This window comes from Topomyia yanbarensis, chromosome 2 (genome assembly GCF_030247195.1).
Source record: "Topomyia yanbarensis strain Yona2022 chromosome 2, ASM3024719v1, whole genome shotgun sequence".
NCBI classification, from domain to species: domain Eukaryota; kingdom Metazoa; phylum Arthropoda; class Insecta; order Diptera; family Culicidae; genus Topomyia; species Topomyia yanbarensis.
The window spans coordinates 447,573,551-447,597,760 of NC_080671.1; the positions used below are offsets into that span (position 1 = coordinate 447,573,551).

At 43.5% G+C, this 24,210-nt stretch overlaps 1 protein-coding gene across 1 annotated transcript; it reads left to right on the forward strand.

Moving 5' to 3' along the window:
• The first annotated feature begins 894 nt into the window (after positions 1–894).
• LOC131685731 (DNA polymerase zeta catalytic subunit) lies at positions 895–24,154 on the forward strand. Its single transcript, XM_058969642.1, has 11 exons — positions 895–1,031; positions 1,121–1,292; positions 1,359–1,594; positions 1,653–2,735; positions 2,799–3,173; positions 3,229–4,903; positions 4,962–5,144; positions 21,319–22,358; positions 22,420–22,990; positions 23,048–23,836; positions 23,937–24,154. The coding sequence occupies exons 2-11, from the start codon at positions 1,173–1,175 to the stop codon at positions 24,075–24,077; spliced, it is 6,213 nt and encodes a 2,070-aa protein (XP_058825625.1). The 5' UTR covers positions 895–1,031; positions 1,121–1,172; the 3' UTR covers positions 24,078–24,154.
• Positions 24,155–24,210: the final 56 nt, after the last annotated feature.

Sequence of the window (24,210 nt, forward strand, 5' to 3'; positions counted from 1 at the left end):
TAGAAGTGACGTTTGTTTCGAATAAACTCGGTAAATATATCGCTGAAAATCAGTAAATTAACGCCACTTTGCTGAGCTATCAGTTCAAAAAATTTGCTGACTGTTCAGCTGTGCGGAAATTACCGAACTGAATTGAGTGTGTAGGTTCTATTTGACACAATTAGGGCCGATTTCTTCACCCTCCCTTGACTTTTAAACAAGGTTCACCAGTACGTTTAAACCTAGCTTAAGCGCTAAGCGAGGGTAAAGAAATCGCCCCTTAGAGCAGCGCTGTTAAATCAGTCGAACTCAGCCACTAAAAACATGACGACCCTAGCGCACCTGATGGCGATATCCCAACTACCTTCGAAACCGCTAGGGATTTTTACACAAGTTGAATGATGAAGATGGACGTCTGTTCATTGTGAGCGAATGTTCTATTTAGTTTGAAATTCATGTCTCGCCATGCCTTCAGCGTTACTGCGTTTAAATTTGTTTTTTTTCCCAGTCTATCGGGTCTTGGTGTCTGTGCTGAAAACTTTGCACAGTTCTAAACGTGTTTTAAAATCAGCAACAAATAGAACGGCGTCGTACCACAGTTTTAAATTTTAAAACAAAGCTTCAAAATTATAAAACAACACGCTCTGCTGGGGATGTGAATGTTTCAGTTCCAGTTCTACTATGAAACTCCTATACAAAATAAAACGCTCCTTAAACACTATTTAACAGAAAAACACATTTTTTATCTATCATAAATTTAATTTGTTGAATTCAATCCATTATTTTAATAAACAAACATATCTTTTTTCTGCGTGTATATATAAATGTATCCCACCTTTACTGAAGCGAGCGTGAGTATTTCTGACGTCCTATTTGGACGCTCCCGTACCGGCGTTACGTTTCGATTGTCAGTGCTGTTTGAAGACGAAACGAAAATGTTGCAGATTGAGGAGATAAAAAGCCAAGCCTGAACATTATCGAAGTTTTTTTTATTTATTAAAATTTACTATTTGGCTGTAAACTAGTTAAAAACAACAGATTTCTTGTCCATGGTAAGTAAAAATTATCATTTTCAATCACCGGTTAATAATTTTCTTTTGTTCGTGAGTTAAATATAGCGGCATTTTTCACTATCTTCTAGGTTACGTTAGTATGAATTGTTATAAACAAACCAGTAGTGAAGCTCGATAAAAATGGTTCGTACAGAAAATACGACGTCTATCCGTGTCGTTAGCGTCGACCACTATATGCACAAACCGGAACCCCAGTTCGATACGTGTTATTCGGAATTTAAAGGATGTGAAGTGAAACAGGTTGGTACTCTGCACTAACGTGCGGTGTTTCGGTGAAATACTAGTCATTATGTTACTCATTTCCAGGTTCCTGTTCTACGCTTGTTCGGTTCGACCTCCGAGGGGACGCATAGCTGTGTGCACATTCACGGCGTTTTTCCATACCTGTACGTACCGTACGATGGTAGTACCGACGATTCACTGGCCGTTGATCGTTTGATGTATCAGCTTGCCGGCAGTTTGGATAAGGCCATCAATGTGTCCCTCGGTAATGCCAACTCGACCGCTTCGCATGTGTTCCGAATTTCGTTGGTCAAAGGATTGTGAGTAGAGTGGCGGTTTTTTGATAGTTTGTTGACGACTAACTTTTGTATGTTGTAGACCAATTTACGGATTTCACAGGAAAGAACATCATTTTCTAAAGATTTATCTTTACAACCCGTTCTTCATTCGGAAAGCTACTAATTTGTTGATGAATGGTGTCATTTTGTCGCGAGTGTTTCAGACATTTGAAACGCACATTCCGTATATTTTGCAGTTCTTCATTGATTACAACTTATACGGGATGAGTTTCTTGCATGTTCCTAATTGTGCTATACGTGAGCGGACTGGTGCCGACAGTGGATTGCAGAAAATGTCAACTTCAGAGTACGAAATCGACATTCTGGCAACGGACATTCTTAACCGCAGTTCGATGGAGGAGGAGAAACGATCCGAGTATGCAAATCCCGGAATCGCTTCGATTTGGAATGATGAAAAAGCAAGAAGGAACATTTTGGAGATGGATCAACCGGAGGCACTTGGTTTTACGCAAAGCGGAAAAGTTGAGATTGTTACTGAAAGCGATCGATTCTACCGGGATCTGTTGGCTTCCAAGCTTGTTAGTGAGAATAATATGGAAGTGACAGGTTCTGATAATGCGAGAAAAATTAAGCCTCCGGTTTCTTTCTACCCTTCGGAGGTTGACGATCAAGAACAACTCTTGGATGCTTCCTGTGTTCAGGATCATAAAACGTTCTCCTTACGTGGTTATGCGAATTTATCGGACGTACTTTCAAGCCAAATAGACGAGGATCGAATTATCAGCATGTCTCAGTATACGGATACGACGTTTGCCGAGGAGGATCACGAACTGTTGGACATAATGAAGGAGCTGGAGGGAAATGAGAATAATGATGTGGAGAATGATAGTTTGCTTGCACCGCTCACGCAGCAGGGTCAGGGGAGGATAGTCACCGCCGGGGGAGGACTCGGTTTATCACAATCGAGTGACAGGAAACTGAATGCAACATTGAGTGGTGATTTAGAGACAGTTGTGTTAATGCAAGCGGAAGAGGAAGATATTGCGCTAAAAGAGCAGCAAATACTTGACTTCACACTGGAATCGGACGATGAGTTTTTGTTGGATTACACTGCTAAAATGAATGTACTTGAAGCGGGGGCAAATCAGGTTCAAACACCGGGGTGAGTTTTATGTAGTTAATTTTTCGTAGATGGAAGTGTTAAATTTTGTCAAACCGTTTTCAGAAGCTCCCTCCTCGACGACAACGAGGATGATATTCTTATTGCTAGTACAATCCCACAACTAGATGGAGCGCACAATGAAGTTCCGTTCATTCCAACTAAACGGTCCCGAACAAATGGAGTCTTGTCTACCAGCATGAATGGGTTTCAGGCAAACGGTCATGAACCACTGCCAAAACGAATCAGATGCTCACGGGAATTGAAGATATTGACTGGGTGTGAATCGACGAAGAGATCCGTTTCGAACGGTTTGTTTACGGGGTCTATGTCTCCAATAAATAGGAAAAAAATCAGAACTGAACAAAACAATTCCTGTATGCAAAATGGATTTGTCGAAACAAAGCCAGACATGCCCAAACTTAAAGAACTGAAAATTCGGTAGGTATTACAATGGCATTTTTTTTTTCAAACATGATCGAACTTCTTATTTCAGGGTGTCCAAAATGGACCTATCCAGCTATCGACTTCCTCCCAAGGAATCACCAGTAAAGAAAAAAGACCGGGACCTGTCGCCTTACGACGAATTCCGCTTAGCCCGTGAGTATGACCTTGCCAATAACTGGGACCCTCACGAAGGATTATCTTGCGGTCGAAAACGACGGGGACGTGGACGCCCAAAGGCAGCGAAAACCACGAAAAGGAAACCGAAACGCCGATCACCCGCTGCCCTCGAGCCCGAGCCAGAAATAGATATCGTCCTGTCGCAAAAGTTTCAAAACATTATAAAACTTTCACCGAGTGTTCTTTTAAAGCCACTTACGTCACAACAAATGGCTGATCTGAGAGAAGAATCTACTACAGTACCCGAGCCGATGTTAACTTCTAATTGTTCCGACGTGATTATCATCAGCGACGAGGAGTCTCGATCTTCCGGATGCCACAAAGTGTTCGAACTACCAGAGATTCCCATGATGGAAACTATTCGGGAAGGTTTACCCATCTCTGATCAGGAAGGAATGCCGGAACCTAAAAGTCCGGATAATGTAGATTCTGCGGATGACGATGATCTCAATATTAAGAGCTTCTATGATAGAACGTTGGTCTTTGATGATTTTGATGAGATCGGTTCAGCTTCGGATGAAAGCATTATAAATCAAGATTTTACGACGGCAGTTGGAAGTGACCGGAAAGTAGCGATTACTCTTCAAGAGCAACCTCCCTCGTTCGAGGATGCTCTGAAGGCATTGCAAGAATTTGTGATACCGAAAGTCGTGAATCAGGAACCGTTCTACGGTAATCCGGCTGATGTCACGGGCAAAAAAGAAGTCGGGCACGTAGTACTGAACATCGGTGGCAAAAGTTTAAAAGATTTGGAAGAGTTTCGAAGCGTCGTTAGCGGTCTTGGTTCGATTAATCAGGCTCGTTATGAAAAGTTAAGATCCATCTACGGCGAAAGTCTAGATCAAATCTTAGGGGAATCATCTGCTCGTCCGTGCAGCAGTCGACTCAAGGAACTTGTGGCCTCGGATCGACCAGTAACAATTCACCTTGCCGCGAAGCCACCATCAAAGCATGAGGCGAAAGTTTGGCTGAAAGCCGTCGAAGCTATCCGGACAGCGGAGGCTTCTACCGTGGAACAGGACAGTCCTATAAAAGTAAAAAAGATGGGTGCAATCATGGCTGCAAGTTCGTCCCAGGAGGTACAAAACCAACTGCAAAAGAAAATCGACCACGAAAGTACTCTCAATCTGAGCTCTCTCATAGCCGATAGTAGTCAAATTGATTGCAGTGCGAGAAAATCACTGGTGTCGAGAATTTTTTCCATGAATGCGATAGCATCCCCAGCGACGAGTAATGGTGGATCACCATCGGTTGGTGCAGATCGAATGGAACTACTGAATTACAGTGCTAGGAGAAAACGGCGCAAGACTTCGAAGGCGAAACTTTCACTCAGTGTAGCTTTTAAGCGCCTAAGAAGCGCCAAAGCAGCCGAGGAATCGTTTGCCGTAGAAGAAAGTCCCGAAGAAATCGCTCCTGGTCAAGGTGGAACTTCCTTCACTGCAAATTCGTTCGTCGAAGAAGGACTGGATGTCGTCAATTCGTCCCAAATTTTGTCACCTAGCCAAAAATCGGAAAGCTCAGACTGTACTGCATCGGATCAAACGACGGTAAGTTTTGGTCGGAGTCGGATTGATTCAGTGTATGATGTACTGTCGCGTTTTTTAGCTTCCACATAGCGCTGAAGTAGCATCGATGAAGCAACGACTACTGACGGAGTCTCCACTCACATCGGAAAGTTCGCATCAAGCGAACACAAATGGGAATATATCTACCACAACGCAGCATAATAACACCTTTGGGTTCAAGGTCAATTTCGAAAATCTTCAGAAAGCCAAAGCCACGTGTGAGGTAAGTTGAGCCGTCCACATCCACATGTTGTTGATTTGCCAAAAGTCTGCATTTTAAAGTGTCCGCCTTTCTGTGCTCAATGTGCTTTAGCGATAAGTGTTAAATTTACAAATGCAAAACATCTGGCAAATTTAATTGGCGAATATTCATTCATTGACAAAATCCCTCATTATTTGTTTAAGTTGGAAGCCGGGGAGTAAGTCCGACTACATTCATCGTCGTCATTTTAGAAGACTACATTCATCGTCGTCATTTTAGAAGATTGGGAGCCAATTCTTTAGTAGCTTACAAACGGACTGGGCCGTTAGCTAGACACTAAATACAAAAAATGATGCACAACTTATATGTATGGGAGAAACGACTAGTCGGGACGGATGTTCCGGTGGTACAGAAGTTCTGATTTTTACTGATGAAGACCTAACGAAATCGAAACTTTTTTTGTTGGCAAGCTGATGTGACAAAATACTGATACTAGGGAGCAAATAAGGTTTTATGTAAATTTTGCTCGTATGTAGCTAAAAAATCTTTGCTGCAAAATGCTCTAACTGCAAGGTTCAACAAAGCGAACGAACTCTCCGGGCAAAGACTTAGATTTGGGATACAGTAAGAGAGTGACCAATTCCATTCGTCCACACTAGAAATCACTTCCCGAATCTGCAAAATAAAGGAAATGGGAGATGAGGAAGATGAAGGTTCAGAGGAAACTATCAGTACAATTTGCCCTTCGAGGGATACCGATCCCAACGTAAACAGATGAACTCAAAATCCCGGGAGATAGCGCAGATAGACTGCAACAAACCATATTCAGTGAAATTGGCCCTCGAGGAATTCACAGGCCCTATTCTCACAGTCACGTCACCTACTGACTAGAAGGAAATTTTGTTCTAGTCACTAGGTGGCGTAACTGTGAGAATAGGGCCCCACATGGAACCTACATGCCATGCACGATATCTCTATAGAACCCTTTCAGAGCATTCTTTGCGGCGGTGCGTTCATAAAGCTTGGTAAGTGGCCTCAGAAACCAGCAACAAAAGATTGCTTAAAGGATTACAACAGGCGGAATAAGATCTGTACAGAGATTAGATACTGAGCGAGGTGAGCCAAGACATCTATACAATTATTGAAAGGTATCCTCATCTCAAACAGAATCCACAAAAACCAACGCCGGCTGCTATAATGATCACTAAGTTAATGTCGGATTCTGATGAAACGAAGTCCAGAACGAAAATTCCATAGCTAATTTAGGAAGAACCGTTAATATTGGCATTCTGGTGCACCTACGGAGTGTTATACTACGAAACGATTAAGTTCGAGAACATCCTGCCTATTGAAGTTGTAAGAATCAAGATAACAAAAGGCTTCTTTCTACTTTTGTTGCACAACCCACTGCGGCATAACATTACAAGGAGAAATCATCGTCGGGGGTGGCTTCACTAGCTTCTACCGAAACTGGGACACTGGATCGATAAACTGATTCAAACGAAACCTACGGAAAATATCTTGGAACCTTCCAAATTCATGATGCTCAACGATGGCATGCCAAAGTGTATGTCCACGAACAACAAGAACAGTGTAGCTATCTCCGTCACATTAGATCAAGGTGGCCTAGTAACCAGAACATCCCGAGAAGTTGTCCCACGAGGATTCGGCAGCAATACCAATTACCTCATCTATAAGAAGGGCGACAAGCTGGAATGTAAGAACTATAGAGCGATCACCATCCTGAATGCCGCCTACAAAGTGTTATCCCAGGTTATCTTCCAACGCCTATCACCTATTACAAATGAGTTTGTGGGAAGTTATCAGGCCAGGGTTTTGTCAACGGGCACTCGACAACAGACCAGATCTTCAGCGTGCGGCAAATCCTCCAGAAATGTCGTGAATACCAGGTCCCAACGCAGCACCTGTTTATCGATTTTAAGGCGGCATACGATGGGTTGATGCACAGAACTATGGAAAATTATGAACGAACACGGCTTCCCCGGGAAGCTCACAAGACTAATTAAAGCGACGATGGAGGGGTGCAAAACTGTGTGAGAATATCGGGTTAACTCTCAAGCCCATTCGGATCCTGCCAGGGACTAAGACAAGGTGATGGTCTCTTGTGCCTGTTGTTTAACATTGCACTAGAAGGTGTTATGCGGAGCGCCGGGCTTAACAATCGAGGCACGATCTAGCCAATTTGTATGTTTTGCGAATGACATGGACCTTATTGGGAAATTATTTGAAACGTTGACTGAGCTTTATACCCGACTGAAACGAGAATCAGCAAACGTTGGATTGGTGGTGTACGCGGCAAAAACAAAGTACATGCCGATAGGAGGGACCGAACGGGAAAGATCCCGCCTAGGAAGCGATGTTACGATCGACGGGGATGTATACGAGGTAGTGGAGGAATTCATATACCTCGGATCTCTGCTAACGGCTGATAATAATAGCAGTCGAGTAATCCGAAGATATATCATCAATAGAAGTCGTACCTACTATGGCTCCAAAAGTAATTGCGATCAAAAAAAAATCACCCCCGCACTAAATGTACCATGTACATAACGCTGATAAGACCGGTGGTCCTCTACGGGCACGAAACCTGAACCATGCTCGAGGAGGACCTGCAAGCACTCGGAATCTTCGAGCGCCGTATGCTTAGCACTATCTTTGGCGGCGTGCAGGAGAATGGTGTGTAGAGGCGAAGGATGAACCACGAGCTCGCCAGGCTCTACGCCGAACCATGTATCCAGAAGGTGGTGAAAGCCGGAAGGATATGATGGGCAGGGCACGTTGCGAGAATGGCGGACAACAACCCTGCTAAAATTGTGTTCTGCTCAAATCCGGTAGGTTCAAGACGACGAAGAGCACAGCGGGCTAGGTGGGCTGATCAGGGGCAGCAAGATCTGTGGGTGGAGAGAGGCAAACGCGAACCGAGTGTTATGGAGAAGACTTGTTGATCAGATTTTATCAAATTAATTGATGTAACATCATAAATAAATAATAACCCTGTCAATTCTCTTTTCCTCGGCATGATACTGTACCTTGATGTGGTCCGGGGGCTTTTCCACCAAAGCAGTATTACAGTGATTATATCACAGAAACTTGGGATACGATTAATTTCTTTTTAATTAAGCTACATTGTGATCAATTTTAGTACTCAACTTGGCGACCTTTATTATTCACTGCCATGGTCAATACAATGTGGGTTTAGGGCCCAATTCTCTCTGCAGGCACCCTTCTTTTGTTGCTATATTTTCAATTAGATCCATGCTAACACTCACTAACACAAATTGCTTATTCTCTCATATACACTAACAATCTCTCATTCCAAACGTACAAACGTGGCCTACGCGATAACACAAACCTGGTCACAAATACGAACGCCCGCGATCTCGCCAATATTCAAACACCCCGATTGATTAGGTGAACGTTGGAACCTAAGAACCTAAGCTCGCGCAATCATGAATCGGTCACGTCCGGAAGTCTCCGCCCTTGATCCTAGCAGCCCAAATTCATGCCTTTAGTTGGACCAATAGAAATAAAAACTAGACAAGACGTCCACGCGCGATCATTGAAGAATACGCGAACATGCGAATGGCTTATAAAAATAATGCGTCCACGCGAAGTTACATACATACTAGCACACGCGACAAAAACGTCCACATACAACCGCTCGAGTCCTTCGCGATCATCCACGCACGACCACAGCCACGATCTCATAAAAAGTATAACACCCCGGTGACTAAGTGAATGGTTTAGCACTTATAAATTAACAATCCCGGTCTCGAGAGTGAATCTCCAAATGCCCGTGTTCGCGCGATCATGAATCGGTTTCGTCCGGAATCCCCTATTCTCGGCCCTAGTAGCATAAGTCCAAGTTTGGTGGACCAATCAAAAATATAATGCTCATATCTACTAAACTACATAAAAATCGAATGTATACACACAAAGTCACATACACGCGACAATATAAAAATGCTTGAGCCCTTCGCGACCATCCACGCAACCTATGCTCGATAATATGAACGTCTCAGCACTTGTAATCACTCAAACGCAGTCTCAGGCGTGAACCTACAGTCCCCCGTACTCGCGCATTCATGCATCGTTCACGTCCGGAAGTCTCTATCCTCGATTCCAGAAGTCTAGGTCCACGCCTTAATTGAATCAATTAGCTCTACAGCTCCAGTAGGACAACTCTCGAAAAAAATCGGCACATTATTAATACTCAATAACAATACTAACACTTCTTCTTATTTTATTTTTATTTATTTTCGGTCTCATGCGTTATATTCTTGTGATGACCTTTTCGAGCTCATACATCCAAGAAGAGCAACATTGCTGCCAACAATGATTCTTCTCTGCCATCAGACGTCGCCAGGTTTTAGAACAATGGAGATGTATTCTCATACTCGATGGAATCAGATAAGTAGGAACGATCAACAAACTGCAAGTAGTACACGTTTCTTATTTTAACAAATATAATAATATTCGTATTAAAATATTATTTACAGGCTCCACATATATCTCAACACAAACAAATACACAAATGCTTGACAGGTGACTGGGCCAAGTGCATTCACTCGTAGGATCTATCATTTCGATGATCGCCTCGATTCCACGAAACCAGTGCACAAGTAAACTGACATAAGCTAGTCTCATCTGGTGAATGCATGTAACCTGGAAACCCCAGACACGACAGGACGAGACGGACAGACTGGACTCGACGAGGCCTAGTCCAGAGTTTTTGGGCATTCTGCAATGCACGGTTAGTGACCTAAAAAAGAAATATTCGGCATGTTATTTTTCCTTTTATTACTATATCTTAAGTTAGGTTCATACTCATACTCACTAACACAATCAATTGCATATTCTCTCATATACACTCACATCCAAAACGCACAAACGCCCCTAACTTTCGCGATAACACAAACCTGGTCAAAACGCGAACTTACATTACAATTTCAATCATCCACACACACCTACGCTCGCAATTTCGCCAACATTAAAACACCCCCTTACTTAAGTGAACTTTTCAGCAACTTTACAACCGCGGTCGCAAGCATTAACCCACCACTCGCGCGATCATAGACCGGCTACGTTTGGAATTATCTACTCTCGACTCATGCCTTCAGTTGGACCAATCAAGAATGATGCTCATATTCGCCAGACAACACGTTCCTCTACCATACACTAAAAATTAATTATCATATTCACGGTCCGCGCGCGATCGTTCAAGAATACACGTGAATATGCGAATGGCCACACGAATCTAAAATCGAATCTATGCACGCAAAGTTAGAGACACGCTAGCATTCAAATGCTCGAGCCTTTGGCGATCACACTATTACACAATTAGTAAACGCCCCCGCTAACCCAGACAGATATGCACTCCTGGACTCGAACGCTAAAAACCACACCTTCCACGCATACACCACCCAGGACTGAACATTAGATTCATACATACAAAGCAACAAGTAATAATTACAGGTATTCGTCTGGCAACCGGGGGAAGTACATCACAAACGCAGAACTTATCATTTCAATGATGGCCTTGGATCTGCGTTGCCTGTGTTCAAGGCACCATAGCTTTGTCCGTCAGGTCAAGGATGTATGAAACCCGCTAGCCACCACCCTCGGCCCTAGCTGCCCATAAAGGGATAAAAAAAAGTTCAATTTTAGTACTTTAGTTGGTAAACCAACTCATTTAAAGTCATTTGAATATTTAGGTATTTAGGTTCTCAAACATGTGATCAACATGTCAGCTGCTTACAACTGCATAACTAACTTTCCCTCGAACGTTGAACGTTATTGTCAACATACAATCTAAATATAAAATACATACAAGAAAGGATATACTCAAAAACATCCTGGTAATCAATACCTTTATCACTACATATACCTATGCCAAAAGACCGTTATGCTAAATTACTGTTTTCCTTAACATAAAAATATTTGTACGGGACGACCTTCAGCAGTAGCACGGCTTAATATTTTGCCGAATTACCTGCCTTCTCGAACAGTTTTAAATTATGTGTTTCCACTATAGTTATAAAAATTGCAAATGACCTTATGCCAAATGACCTGCAGTGTGATCAATTCTCAAAATTATGCCAAATGACCATTATGCCAAGTAACCGTTATGCCAAATGTCCGTTATGAAAATTGACCTTATGCCAAATGACTATGCCAATTGACCCAGACTCTACACAACTTATGTGTATGGGAGAAACGACTAGTTGGGTCGGATGTTCCGGTGGTACAGAAGTTCTGATTTTTACTGATGAAGACCTAACGAAATCGAAACATTTTTGATTGGCAAGCCGATGTGACAAAATACTGATTCTAGTGAGCAAATAAGGTTATATTTAAATTTTCCTCGTATGTAGCTAACAAACCAACTGGTCCGTTATCTATATTTACTGCAAATTGCTCTAACTGCAATGTTCAATTAAGCGAGCGACCTCTCCGGGCAAAGACTTAGATTTGGGAAACAATAAGAGAGACCAATTCCATTCGTCCACACTAGAAATCACTTCCAGAATCTGCAAAATGAAGGAGATCGGAGATGAGAAAGATGAAGGTTCAAAGTAAATTAGCAGCTCATATTTCCCTTCGAGGGATATCGAACCCAACGCAAACAGATGAACTTAAAATCACGGGAGATAGCGCAGAAAGACTGGTACAAATTATATTCAGTGAAACTGGCCCGCGAAGAATTCACAAGGAACTTACATGCCATGTACGATATCTCTATAGAACCCATTCGGAGCAACCGATTTCCAACGTTTATAGTCTGGGTACGACATGTATTCTTTGCGGCGATACGTTCATAAAGCTTGGTAAGCGGCCTCAGAAATCAACCGCAAAAGATTACCCAATGGATTACAACAGGCGGAATAAGATCTGTACAAAGATTACTGAGCGAGATCAGCCAAGACATCTAAACAATTAATGAAAGGTACACTCACCTCGAAACAGTATCCACGACCGGCCAACACCGGTTGCCATAATGACGAGTTCAAAACTGAGCTTTTGAGCTAGCGTCAATCCAACGTCCTGTCACTAAGTTAGTGTCGGTTCTGATGAGACGAAGTTCAAATCGAATATTACATAACTAATTTAGGAGAAACCGTTAATATTGGGACTCTGGTGTACCTACGAGGCGATATACTACGAAACGATTAGGTTCCTGCCTATTGAAGTTTTTGGAATCAAGATAACAAAATGCTTCTTTCTACTCTCACTGCGCATCCCACTGAGGCATAACATTTGTCGAGAAACTAGTCGGGGGTAACTTTAGTAGCATCCACAGAAACTGCGACACTGGTTCGACAAACTGATATGAAAAACATCTTGGAATCTTCCAAATTCATGATGCTCAACGACGGTATGCCAAAGTGTATGTCCACGAATAACAAGTCACATTAGATAATGGTGGCTTAGTAACCACCATCCTGGGCAGTTGTCCCATAGCAATGATCTGTCAATTGTCTTTCAAATCGGGAGTAAGATTCTTCTGGAACAGACTGACCTTCTGTAATCTCAATACATCTACAGTCCAAGGAGGAGATAGCTTTATTTTCAGGCAAAAAAAGAACTATAAACGCTGATGGTACGAGAAAATAGACCAGGTTTACAAGATCAAGTAAGAAATGTTGCGAAACTACAATATCAAGGCCATGACAACCTTAAGCTCAAAAAAGCACGGGCAATATTTAAAAGAATCCTTAAAAAGGCTCTGAGAGTTTATTGTACCTGACACTCTGCGGCAGCGGAGCAAACACTTTTCCAACGAGGCTATGGGATATCATCAACACATACTTACGGTCGTGATCTCATCAACATTAAAACATCCTTGGAATTATCAGGAATCAGAATATATTGGCTTAGATGGCACGTTCCCCGTATGTAGTCGGGAATTTGTGCCTTGCCGTGTCTTATCATCATTTCCTGAGCGGAAGGAAAGGAGAAGGAGGAGGGAGGAAGCAGAATTGGAAGAGTGGGAAAAATAACACAAAAACAAGAACAAACAGCTGGTAAATTAAGGTTGGAGAGAAAAATGGTAAAATTAGCAAACGAAAAAAGCAGTTTTTTTTACACTGCATGTTAGATCTTCATAAAAATCAATCAGCAGTACTGTAACAACATTCTACATACGCTGATTGATTTTTATGAAGATCTGACATAAGGTGTGGAAAAAACTGCGAATTTTGCGCATTCTCTGTCCAACCTTAAACTCACAGGTAGTTCAACTCGCCTGCGAGTAAGCCTAAAGGTGTTTACCACATTGGATTAGAAACTTTAGTATGTTTCTAAGTTGCAGTCGTCCAAACATGGTGTCGTCTATGTAAGGACGACCGAAAACTCGAAATCGCAATTGCGCTGCTGCTGGACAGTTGTATATCAGATGATATGAGGTTTCGTAGTCGGATTCACAAAGATCACACGAAAAAGACTCAGCGCGCTGAATAGTTGCCATGTGATAATTGAGTTTGCAGTGGCCGGTTAAAGCCCTGGTCAGCATGCCGCAGGGGACCTTAGAAAAATGTAGGATATTTTTCAAAATCACTGGGCACGGTTGTTCTAGAAACGCCTTTGTTTGGCGACACCTTTGTAGATTTCTTCAATATTTGCGGTGCTCGGACGAAGCCCAGGACCGTATTTTTTCTCTTATCGAACTTGTCGAAATTGGTAGGACTGGCTCCGGACCGACCAAGTCAATTGCTGAACCAGCCCTGGCCAATTCGTCGACCCATTCAATTCCAGTAATACCGGAATGTCCGGGCAGCTAGACAAGGTATATAGCGTTGTCAATGCTTAGTTCTTCGATTTGGGCTTGGCACGCGATCACTAGCTTGGACCTTGATTTGTCTGAGCTAAGGGCCTTGATTGCAACCTGACTATCGGAGCAGAAGTTAATTACTTTTCCGGACAAGCTCTGTTGAAGGGCCGGTTGTACCCCGCACATAATCGCGAAGATTTTTGCTTGGAATACAGTACAATATCTACCTAGAGAGTGAGATTGTTCCAATCTTATTTCACGATAGTAGACACCAGCACAAACAGTGTAACAGCCCACTTGCGTTTGCTGTCTTTCCATATAGCCAGAAGGCAGAGTTAAAAATAGTCGAAGCTCTTTTTTGACAGCTAAAAATGAACCTGTTGCGACTCGCGGTGAAAAGAAAAAATATTCATTTTACTATCCATCTTATTCATTCAGTTGAATATCGTACAATATATTCATTACACTGATTATCTAGGAAAATGTTTTCAAATGCCGATAAAGCATATGAAACAACAATCATCATCGCTTACATTGTACCTGGGCCTACTTTGATGCGTTTGATTCGTTGCTGCATGGTCGCTTCGTGTAATAATCGGAGACGAATGATAATATGAATGGGCGGTTTGTTCGTTTGACGTTTTCAGCTGCGTCACTGAATATTGAAAATGAATGCGGCTGAATACGATCAATTTTCATTCAATGAATTTGAATATTTTTAACTCTGCCAGAAGGAATGTTCTGTAAGGAAAACTACATGTAAGTGTAATATCGCTGGAAGCAAGAATATCTTCACCCCATGTAACCATTTGTGGCCACAATCCGGTATTACTGGTTGCAAAATCAACAGGGTTACTGTTCCCAAGACCAGTTACCTACAGTCTGTATGCACATGATGGTGCTTTTTATTTGAGGCGTATGTGTAATGGTATTTAGAAGTGCCTCAAGAGCAGCAGTCGGATCTGTGAAAGCACCAGTCAACGCCATGAGCGCCATTCTGTGCAGATAGCTTTCCGGGAACCTAGCTCTACAGCTCCAATAAAAAACCATGAATGACTGTGTGGCAGAACTCTTCCGGTCACTCATATAAACCTATCCCGAACACTACATACTAATTCAGTATTATAACAACAATGGACTACAACCATTGGCATTCTTCTCTCGCCAACTGAGTGATGCCAAAAAAGAGCCAGCACCTACGACTAAGAATTTCTGACTATGTATGAGGTGGTCAAATACTTTAAAGATTTGATCACCGATGGAGAATTCTGTATCTATATAGACGATAAGCCTCTGGTTATCGCTTTCCAGAAGCGCTCAGACCGCGCGACACCAACATAGCAACGTCATTTCAGCTATATCAGCGAGTTCACTGTCGACATTCGCCATGTTCCTGGCGAAGCTACCAAGGATGCTGATATGCTGAGCCGCATTACTTCGATCACCACCACCATCGACTTCGATCTCATGGCAAAGCGGGAAACCGACGACCCCGAGCTTCAGCAGTATTTAAGGTCACTAACACCAGGCTGCGACTTGGTTCTCATGGCGCTAAAATCTCCACTGTCTTCCTCGTGCATGTATTGCGACATATGGCGATCAGACCATTCGTCCCGAGAGAATTTCGCGCCACGACCGTTGCAAATCTACACAACGTCTCTCACCCTGGAGTCCGAGCAACATCTCGCCTAGTTGCGGATCGTTTCGTATGGTCGTCTCTCCGGCAGGATTGTAAGAACGGTGTTACCAATTCCATCCCGTGTCAAAAATCAATAGTACACAGGCACAATAAATCAGCAAATCTGCAGTTCACCACCCCAAGCGAGAGATTCGCTCATGTGCACATGGACTTAATCGGAACCCTTCCACCAGTTGATGGGTTCCTATACTCCCTAACACTAATAGACAAATTCTCTCGTTGGCCAGAGGATATCCCCATCGCAAATATGCAGCCACAGTAGCCAGAGCTTTTATTAGTGGTTGGATCACGCACTTCGGAGTACCCATCCGAATCACTACCGATCTCGGCCGACAATTTGAGTTCGATTTATTTCTCGAGCTGACCAGAGTGTTTAGCATCACACTTCTAAAAACGACGCCCTATCACCTGCAAGCCAACGGGCAAATAGGGAGAACACATCAATAGCTGAAGGCCGCGATTATGTGTCACTCCCTAAGTAGTAGCAACAAGCAACGACTGCGATTTGTTGCATAAGCTTTTACACGTGTGATTTTTTGGTTGCTAAACCAGCTCAATAATCGTTGCCATATATGTACCTTTATGTGACGAATTATTTGGCTGTAACTGCTAGTCAACAACCGGTTTTTGCTCGGGTCACATATTAAGTGGATAGAGTCGCTAACTAACGTTCTCTCTACGAAAGGAGAATTGCAAGCTTCATCATATAATCCTTGTTTTGACGCGAGTCATGTTTTTTTCATTTTTTCGAGGCTTATAGGACGTGTCCAATGGAAAATAGAAAGAGCGAGCATAACCGGAACGGCGATAATAATTCACCTTTAATTGGACACACTTAGAAAAGGAATCGAACCTGCGATCTACAAGTCTCCAGTTGGGTGCGTTAACCACTCTGCTATCGAGGAACTGTGATAATGTCATCACAGATTTCCAACAGTATCGTGATCAAGGTTTTTAGGAGCGTACCAATGGATAATTGACGGGGAAAGAAACCTTGAAAAAAAAAGAAAAAAAGTATGGCTCACGTCAAAACAAGGAATTCCGTCAAAGGCTGGATGTGCCGCTACCATCTGCCGATAGGCTTTGAGGGCAGACTTCAATATGCTTCTCCATATTCTCTATTCGTCACCAAAGTCTGGCGGTGTCTGAACTAGCTAATGGGATTCAAACAGTGGTATATCTCAAACCTGAACGCGATCCACTGGAGTTAACAATAGATAACGAGTGAATCTGCCTGGGAAGGGGCGGTGACAATTTGGTTATAAGAGGCATTGTCTCGTCAGCATCTATTTTAACTCGCACCTTATCAGCTGCCGTAGTGTGAAATTTTTTTCACATAAAACCTGGCTAAAACAAAAGTACGCAACAGACTTCTTACAACCACTATGTACCGTATTCTTTCAGCAAAAGAATATGTAAAATATAAGAACGAAAACGATTTCGTTCACGTTATTGTTGGAGCAATAACTCGAACTGGGGCGATACTCCACCTCGCTCTCTGTAACCGCTTCGCTCCCCCACCCCCGTAGTTCCTGGCTAAAAAAGCCTACTAGAGGCTGCCCCTGTAACATACTCCCCCGACTCGTCGCCAGAGTTGAACCAGCCCTTCTCCGGATCAAAACTCACCAACACCTTCAGCCAGGGGCGAGGAAATGCTACCAGGATTGACAACATCGGATACCTGCCACCACACGGAAAAGGCCTCCTTCCGGATAAGTCGCAAACGGTGGTCCCGCTACTTGAAAAAGATTCAGGATTTTTGCGTGGCCAATCAGTTCAGTTTACTTCTCTGCATTGGTAAAACCTTCGAGCGAATGGTCAATAGAAGGTTAACCACCATACTCGAATAACGCCAGCTGCTGGCCCGCCGACAACACGCCTTCCAGAAAGGGAAGAGCACTGGATCGTACCTGGCAGCCCTGGGGGGGGAGACCCTCGACCAGGTAAAAAAGGATGTCTTACATATCGACATTGCCGCCCTTCATATTGACAAGGCATACAACACCGTAAGGCGAGAGGGCATACTTCGGCAGCTTGACCGCTGAAGAATTCAAGCCTCACAGCGCTTCCCACAAAACTGCCAATTCCGGGTCGGAGTCGACAGCAGCGAATTCGTAACTTACACTGAGGAAAACGGACTACCACAGGGATCCGTCCTGACGGTCACCCATTTCCTCATCAGCATGGACTCCATATGTGCCACCGTCCGCAAGGGTATATTCATCTTTGTCTACGCGTACGGCATAGTAGTGGTTGTGACGGGAAGGACCAAGGGCCGAACCCGCATCAAGCTATAAATCGCATCAAGTGCCATCTTCAAGTGAGGAACCTCAGTCGGTTTACGGCGTTCCACACCTTAAATATTCTACGCTCACCATTGCTTCACATTCCATCGAGCCACTGAGCGCCTGATCCAAATAGCCGACTGTCTAATAACCTACAAAATGGAACCGATCACCCTTAGAGTCACACTGGACTTGAAAACTTGTTTTGCCACCCCCCTCCTCCCCACTTTCGGAGGGTGAATGCGCCAACCGCAAAAGACTGACAACCATATATGCCCGGCACCGAACACCGCACTCCAAATAAGTGAAGCACTGATCCATGGCCGGATATATTATGGAATCGAGATCAGCGGAAAAAAACAGAAGGGGTTAACCCAATTTTATTTACAAACAAACAGCGCGATCGCCTGTGCCGCACTGTGCCACGACGTGCCACGGTGATCAACAAAACAAAAACATGGCTATGATTATTTCACTGCACTTTGTTGACTTTTTTGAGTTGACAGAAGTGTGCCTCAATGTTCCACACATTGTGGTAACAAGTGAAATGAATGTGTATTACTGTGGATCGTTCACTTATATCGTGTTATCGAAGCTAATATAGTATGTATGGCACATTGTTCTAAGCGAATAACCCCTTGAATTAACCATATCCTAGTCCCACTCTACTACAAGCCCATCCGGACCGCATCGAAGTTACTGCCCAGCAAACCAGAAGAAAGCGCCTGCGTAGAGGCCGGCGTCTTACCATTCCGCTGGAAAATCGCCCCAGTGATCCTCCGGCGTGCACTGGACATCGTCGAACGGACATACGGAGGTGACTAATCTGCAACGATGAAAACAGTTCGAGAAGTATACGCGAAATTTGCAGGATCCGCCCTACCCCATCTCGTCTGGCTGCATCACATATGACCCTGTCCTTGAAACACCCAACCTCATTGACATATCCCTGTCCCAAAACCTCCAGACCGGAGGAGCCCCCAAAATTGCACGGTGCAGCGAGGCTTCCCGAATCATACCAGCGTTTATACGCACGGTGAAGTAATAATCTGAGTCAGCAACAGCGGAACAGGCCCATCGCTCTGGCCCTGTCTCAAAAACCAGAAGAAACTGCAACCACGACATTCACGGATTCCCTCTCGGTGCTTCGCGCGTTCTAGCGTAGCCAGTCTCGATACCCCTTCATCTAGGCAATAAAGATCGAAGCTGATTGCCTCCCCACACTTTGTTGGATCCCCGGACACTGTGGCATACAGCGGAACGCTGATGCAAATTCCCCGGCAGCATGCGGACGGAGAGCCAGAAGAACCCTCACCAAGGAAGTGCCAGCCACGGACATCATCTGGCATTTCGCAGATGCACTCAACAACAACTTCATCGGCCACTGGTGGGCATCCCGGGGACACCAGCAGAAAATTAAGGGACTCCCTGTCAAATGGGACGACCGACAGGACTGGAAGGAACAGAAAGTCCTCTCTAGACAGTGGACCGGGCATACTAAAATTTCGCACGCTCATACAATATCCAACATACTACGTCTCCACCTGTACCACATGTGGGACCCGAAAAACAGTGCAACATCTACTCTCTAGCTGCTTGGAGCTCTTGGACGTCCGGATAAAGTACGACATCCCACCTTCAATTCGCAACGTAAGAGATGAAACTGTTTCTAACTGCATAAAGGATGCTGGCATCTTCGACACCATTTAAACCGAGATCCACCACGTTCACTCCAGCAACGGTCTTGAACAACAATAAGCATAAGAGCTGGACAATCCCCACCGGAGCGGCCATCCCGGCCAGGATACCCGAGCTGAACCCTTCAACCGTGGGCCCTCTGCCACTCCCGGATCGGGTGCTGGAGAGGTACAAGCACAGATACAAACTGACCTCCAGTATATACCAGAAAATTCTCGTATAACAATGCTGTGTAACTTTGTTTTTTTTATGACATTCAATTAGCTAGAGATTACTGGGTAGGGAAAGTTATGAAAATTAGAGCCATAGTTCTCAAGTGAGAGCAAGGATGTGAAGTAAACGGATAGGAAAACTAGAAGTGGCAGGGTCATTAGAACAGGCCTAATATCGTACGGGCTTAATCTTTGTCTTCTGTTAATGAGGGTCGAGCTTAGGCAGCATAACTACGAATCACCCGAGTTCACTAGCATGTGTCCTGGTATAGGTAAACGGTAAATATGGACATGTCTATCTAGACCAGGACACATGCTAGTGAACTCGGGTGATTCGTAGTTATACTGCCTAAGCTCGACCCTCATTGGCAGAAGAATGTCGTTAAAATGTAAAAAAAGAAAAAAATGTAACTCTGTTTTTGTGATTTTCATTTTTCGGGTGAATGACCTTTAAGATTAAAGTCCGAAACAAACAAACAACTCGATTCACTAATGCAAACAAATGGATACAGACTAGATGCAAGATTGGAAATTAATTAAAAGGTAAGTAACAGCAGAAGCTTTTGATCAGCTCAAACAACTATTAAATAATTATGAATTTTATATTTCGCAGAATCTCTTTTCGTAGTATATTGCACTTGATACAACATAAATTTAAAAAACGCTTTTCTTTACAAAATATAAATCTATTGACAAAGTTATACCATATATTGGAATAAAAATATCGAAAAATTCAGGTACGATTTTCTTTATTTACATATTTGCAGACATTTGAAAATATTTACCGACTTTTTAAAAATTCGCTGCAGATAGGGTAGGAAAGTTTCTGGCACCCCTGATACATTATTTCAATAGTTAATGCCATGATATCAAATATCTATGGGTTTATCCATTGGAATCTATTTTTAGAAGCATTTCCTTTTGAGATGGCTGAATTCTAAGTGTTTAAATCCTAACCACTTTTCGTTACATAATTTGTGAAGTGCCTCTCCATATCGAAAACAATGACGTAGTCCTACGTCAAAACCGACTTCAGGCTGAGTCATTTTTCGCAGTACTCCAGTGTACAAGTCTTTGTCGTTAATTTAATGTGAATTAAAAAAATTGATTTGTTAAAAAATTCTTGATATTTAGCAAAATAAAGCATACAGAAAGGTTTCATTGTTTTGCCCGTCACTGTATAATCCCATTGAGTTATTATCCTTTCAGTGATCGGTGATCGGTTTCTGAATTGCTGCTCCTCGTAAAATTGAAATAAAGAGATTAATTGATCTGAACCATTTGTTTTAATCCCCGAGAAAAAGTAAATTCCAAATCTAATCAACGGCAAAGACCGTTGAAAAAATCCGAAACCATTTGTCGCGTTAGTCATCATTTCGGTTCAGTTTGTAATTATAGTTATCATTCCGCACTCAGACGCCATTCGCTGTGACCCTCATCAGGTAACACCTTTCCATCGAACCAGAAGTTCCTAATTCTTAATTTCGTTTCTTTCTCTCCCTCGTTCCAGTACAACCACCTAACGATAATATCGGTGGAAATCCACGTTCAGACACGCGCCGATCTTCGACCGAACCCGGAAATCGACCCCATATCGGCCATATTCTATCGCATTCACAACGACGTCCCGGAGGATCACCGAAGGGCACCATCCGTATGTGGAATTATTTTGAATCATGCCCACAGCGGAACGGTCCCCAGCGACAGAAGTGGCCTGTTCAAGTACAACCAGTGCGCGTATACGGCCGACGTGGTCACGGTCGCCAATGAGCGGGAGCTGTACGAAAAATTTCTGATGTTGATATCGTTCTGGGATCCGGACATATTTGCCGGGTACGAGATTGAGCAGATGTCATGGGGTTACATCATTCAGCGAGGGTATGTCTTGGAGATGAATTTGATGAAGATGCTTTCGAGGGTGCCTACTGCGGAGAAGGTACATGTGTCGGAAGAGGAAGAACAGGATCTGCTGGAGATGCATGATTACAGTTCGGGTTTGCAGATTCCGGGTAGAATTTTGTTGGATATTTGGCGACTGATGAGGCACGAAATTGCTTTGACGTCGTACAGTTTTGAGAACATTATGTATCATATCATGCACCGGAGAGTGCCACGTCATTCGTACAAACAATTGACGAGACTGTGGAATAAACCGTACTCCAAGTGGATCGTGTATGAATATTACCTGGAACGGATTAATGGGAATTTGGAACTGCTGCAACAGTTGGATCTGATTGGAAGGACTGCTGAGTTGGCCAAACTTTTCGGAATTCAGTTCTATGAGGTTTTGTCGCGAGGATCGCAGTTCCGGGTGGAGAGTATGATGATGAGAATAGCTAAACCTAGAAACTTTGTGTCGTTGTCACCCAGTATACAGCAACGGGCACATATGCGAGCGCCCGAATATTTACCGTTGATCTTGGAACCAAACTCCCGTTTCTACGCGGATCCGTTGATAGTACTGGACTTTCAAAGCCTCTACCCCAGTATGATCATTGCCTACAATTATTGCTTCTCGACGTGCTTAGGACGGGTGGAACATTTGGGACAGTAAGTACAATAATCCACTCAAACCCCTAATAAAATTGGCATCAATTTGTTTTTATTCTAGATCTGAACCCTTCGAATTTGGTGCTTCACAGCTACGACTTCCACGTAAAATTCTGCAAACTCTTATTGAGAAGAACCTGATTACGATTTCCCCCTGCGGTGTAGCATACGTTAAGTCTTCCGTCCGGGAGGGAATTCTGCCGCGAATGTTGAACGAGATCCTGGCGACTCGGTTAATGGTGAAGGCTTCCATGAAACTGCACAAGGACAACAGCATTCTGCAGCGGGTGCTGCACTCCCGACAGCTTGGATTGAAGCTTATCGCCAATGTGACGTACGGTTACACGGCTGCCAATTTCAGCGGTCGAATGCCGTGCGTTGAGGTGGGCGATAGTGTCGTCAGTAAAGGGCGCGAAACACTGGAAAGGGCAATCAAGATGGTGGAAAGTTCGCAAAAATGGGGCGTTAAGGTGGTTTACGGCGATACGGATTCAATGTTCGTATTGTGCCCCGGTAGGACAAAGGAGGAGGCGTTCAAAATCGGGGAAGAGATTGCCGATGCGGTTAGCAAAGATAATCCTCCTCCGGTCAAGTTGAAACTGGAGAAAGTTTATCAACCGGCTATTCTGCAGGTAGAGCTCAATCACATATGGTTTATACAACAAATTTAATACTTTCGCTTATTTTAGACAAAGAAACGCTACGTGGGATACATGTACGAAAGTGCCGATCAGGAAAAACCCGTGTATGAGGCAAAAGGCATTGAAACCGTTCGACGCGACGGTTGCCCGGTTGTTGGCAAAATGCTGGAGAAAGTTTTGCGAATTCTGTTTGAAACGCGGGACGTTTCAAAGGTGAAAGAATACACGTGTCGTCAGTTTACGAAGATTCTAGAAGGACGTGTCAACCTTCAGGATTTCATATTTGCCAAAGAATTTCGTGGCAAAGAGGGTTACAAACCGGGTGCATGCGTCCCCGCTTTGGAGCTATCACGTCGCTGGAAGTTAGATGATCCACGGCGAGAGCCACGTAGAGGTGAACGGGTTCCATATGTAATCATCAGTGGTCCACCACTGGTCCCACTGATACGTCTAGTCAGAAGCCCAGACGAACTGCTTGCCGATAGCGGGCTCAAAATTAACGCAAACTACTACATATCTAAAGCAATTATCCCGCCTTTGAATCGATGTTTGCTGCTGATTGGTGCCGACGTCAATCAGTGGTACAACGATCTTCCGAGGAAATTTCTGATGTTGCACAACACAGCTGGAAAAGGTTCCTCCCTTGCTAGTGAATTACAGGTACCAAAAAAGAGCACAATCTCGCAGTACTTTTCAACTACGAGCTGTGTGGCGGATTGCGGTAATCAGACGCATCGGGGGATTTGTAACGGGTGCCTTCGAAAGCCACAGCACACGGTCAGCTACGTGGTAGATAAAATAAATCGATTGGAGCGTCGAGTCGAACTAAGCGAAAAGGTTAGTTTTTTTTACTATTCATTAGAGACCCAGTTCCGTGTTGTCTAGAATATCACTCACAGGTCACCGATAGGAGAACTAATAAACTAATATATTTCAGATGTGTAAATCGTGCTGTCAACGCACGTTCGAAACGGCATGTAACTCTCTCGACTGCCCGGTGTTATTCGTACTCAACCGACAGAACCGAGAACACGCACAAGTTCAGTATTATCGGGATCTGCTGGAGGAAATGTTTTAAGGTTTTTATTTTTATTTATTTGTTTTACCATTTCAGCTAGTAAATGAAAGATCAGTGAAATATATTACCCAGCTTTTTAAATCGTGGTGACTACTGGCGTTTTTATTTTCATTTCAAATATTAAAACAACATT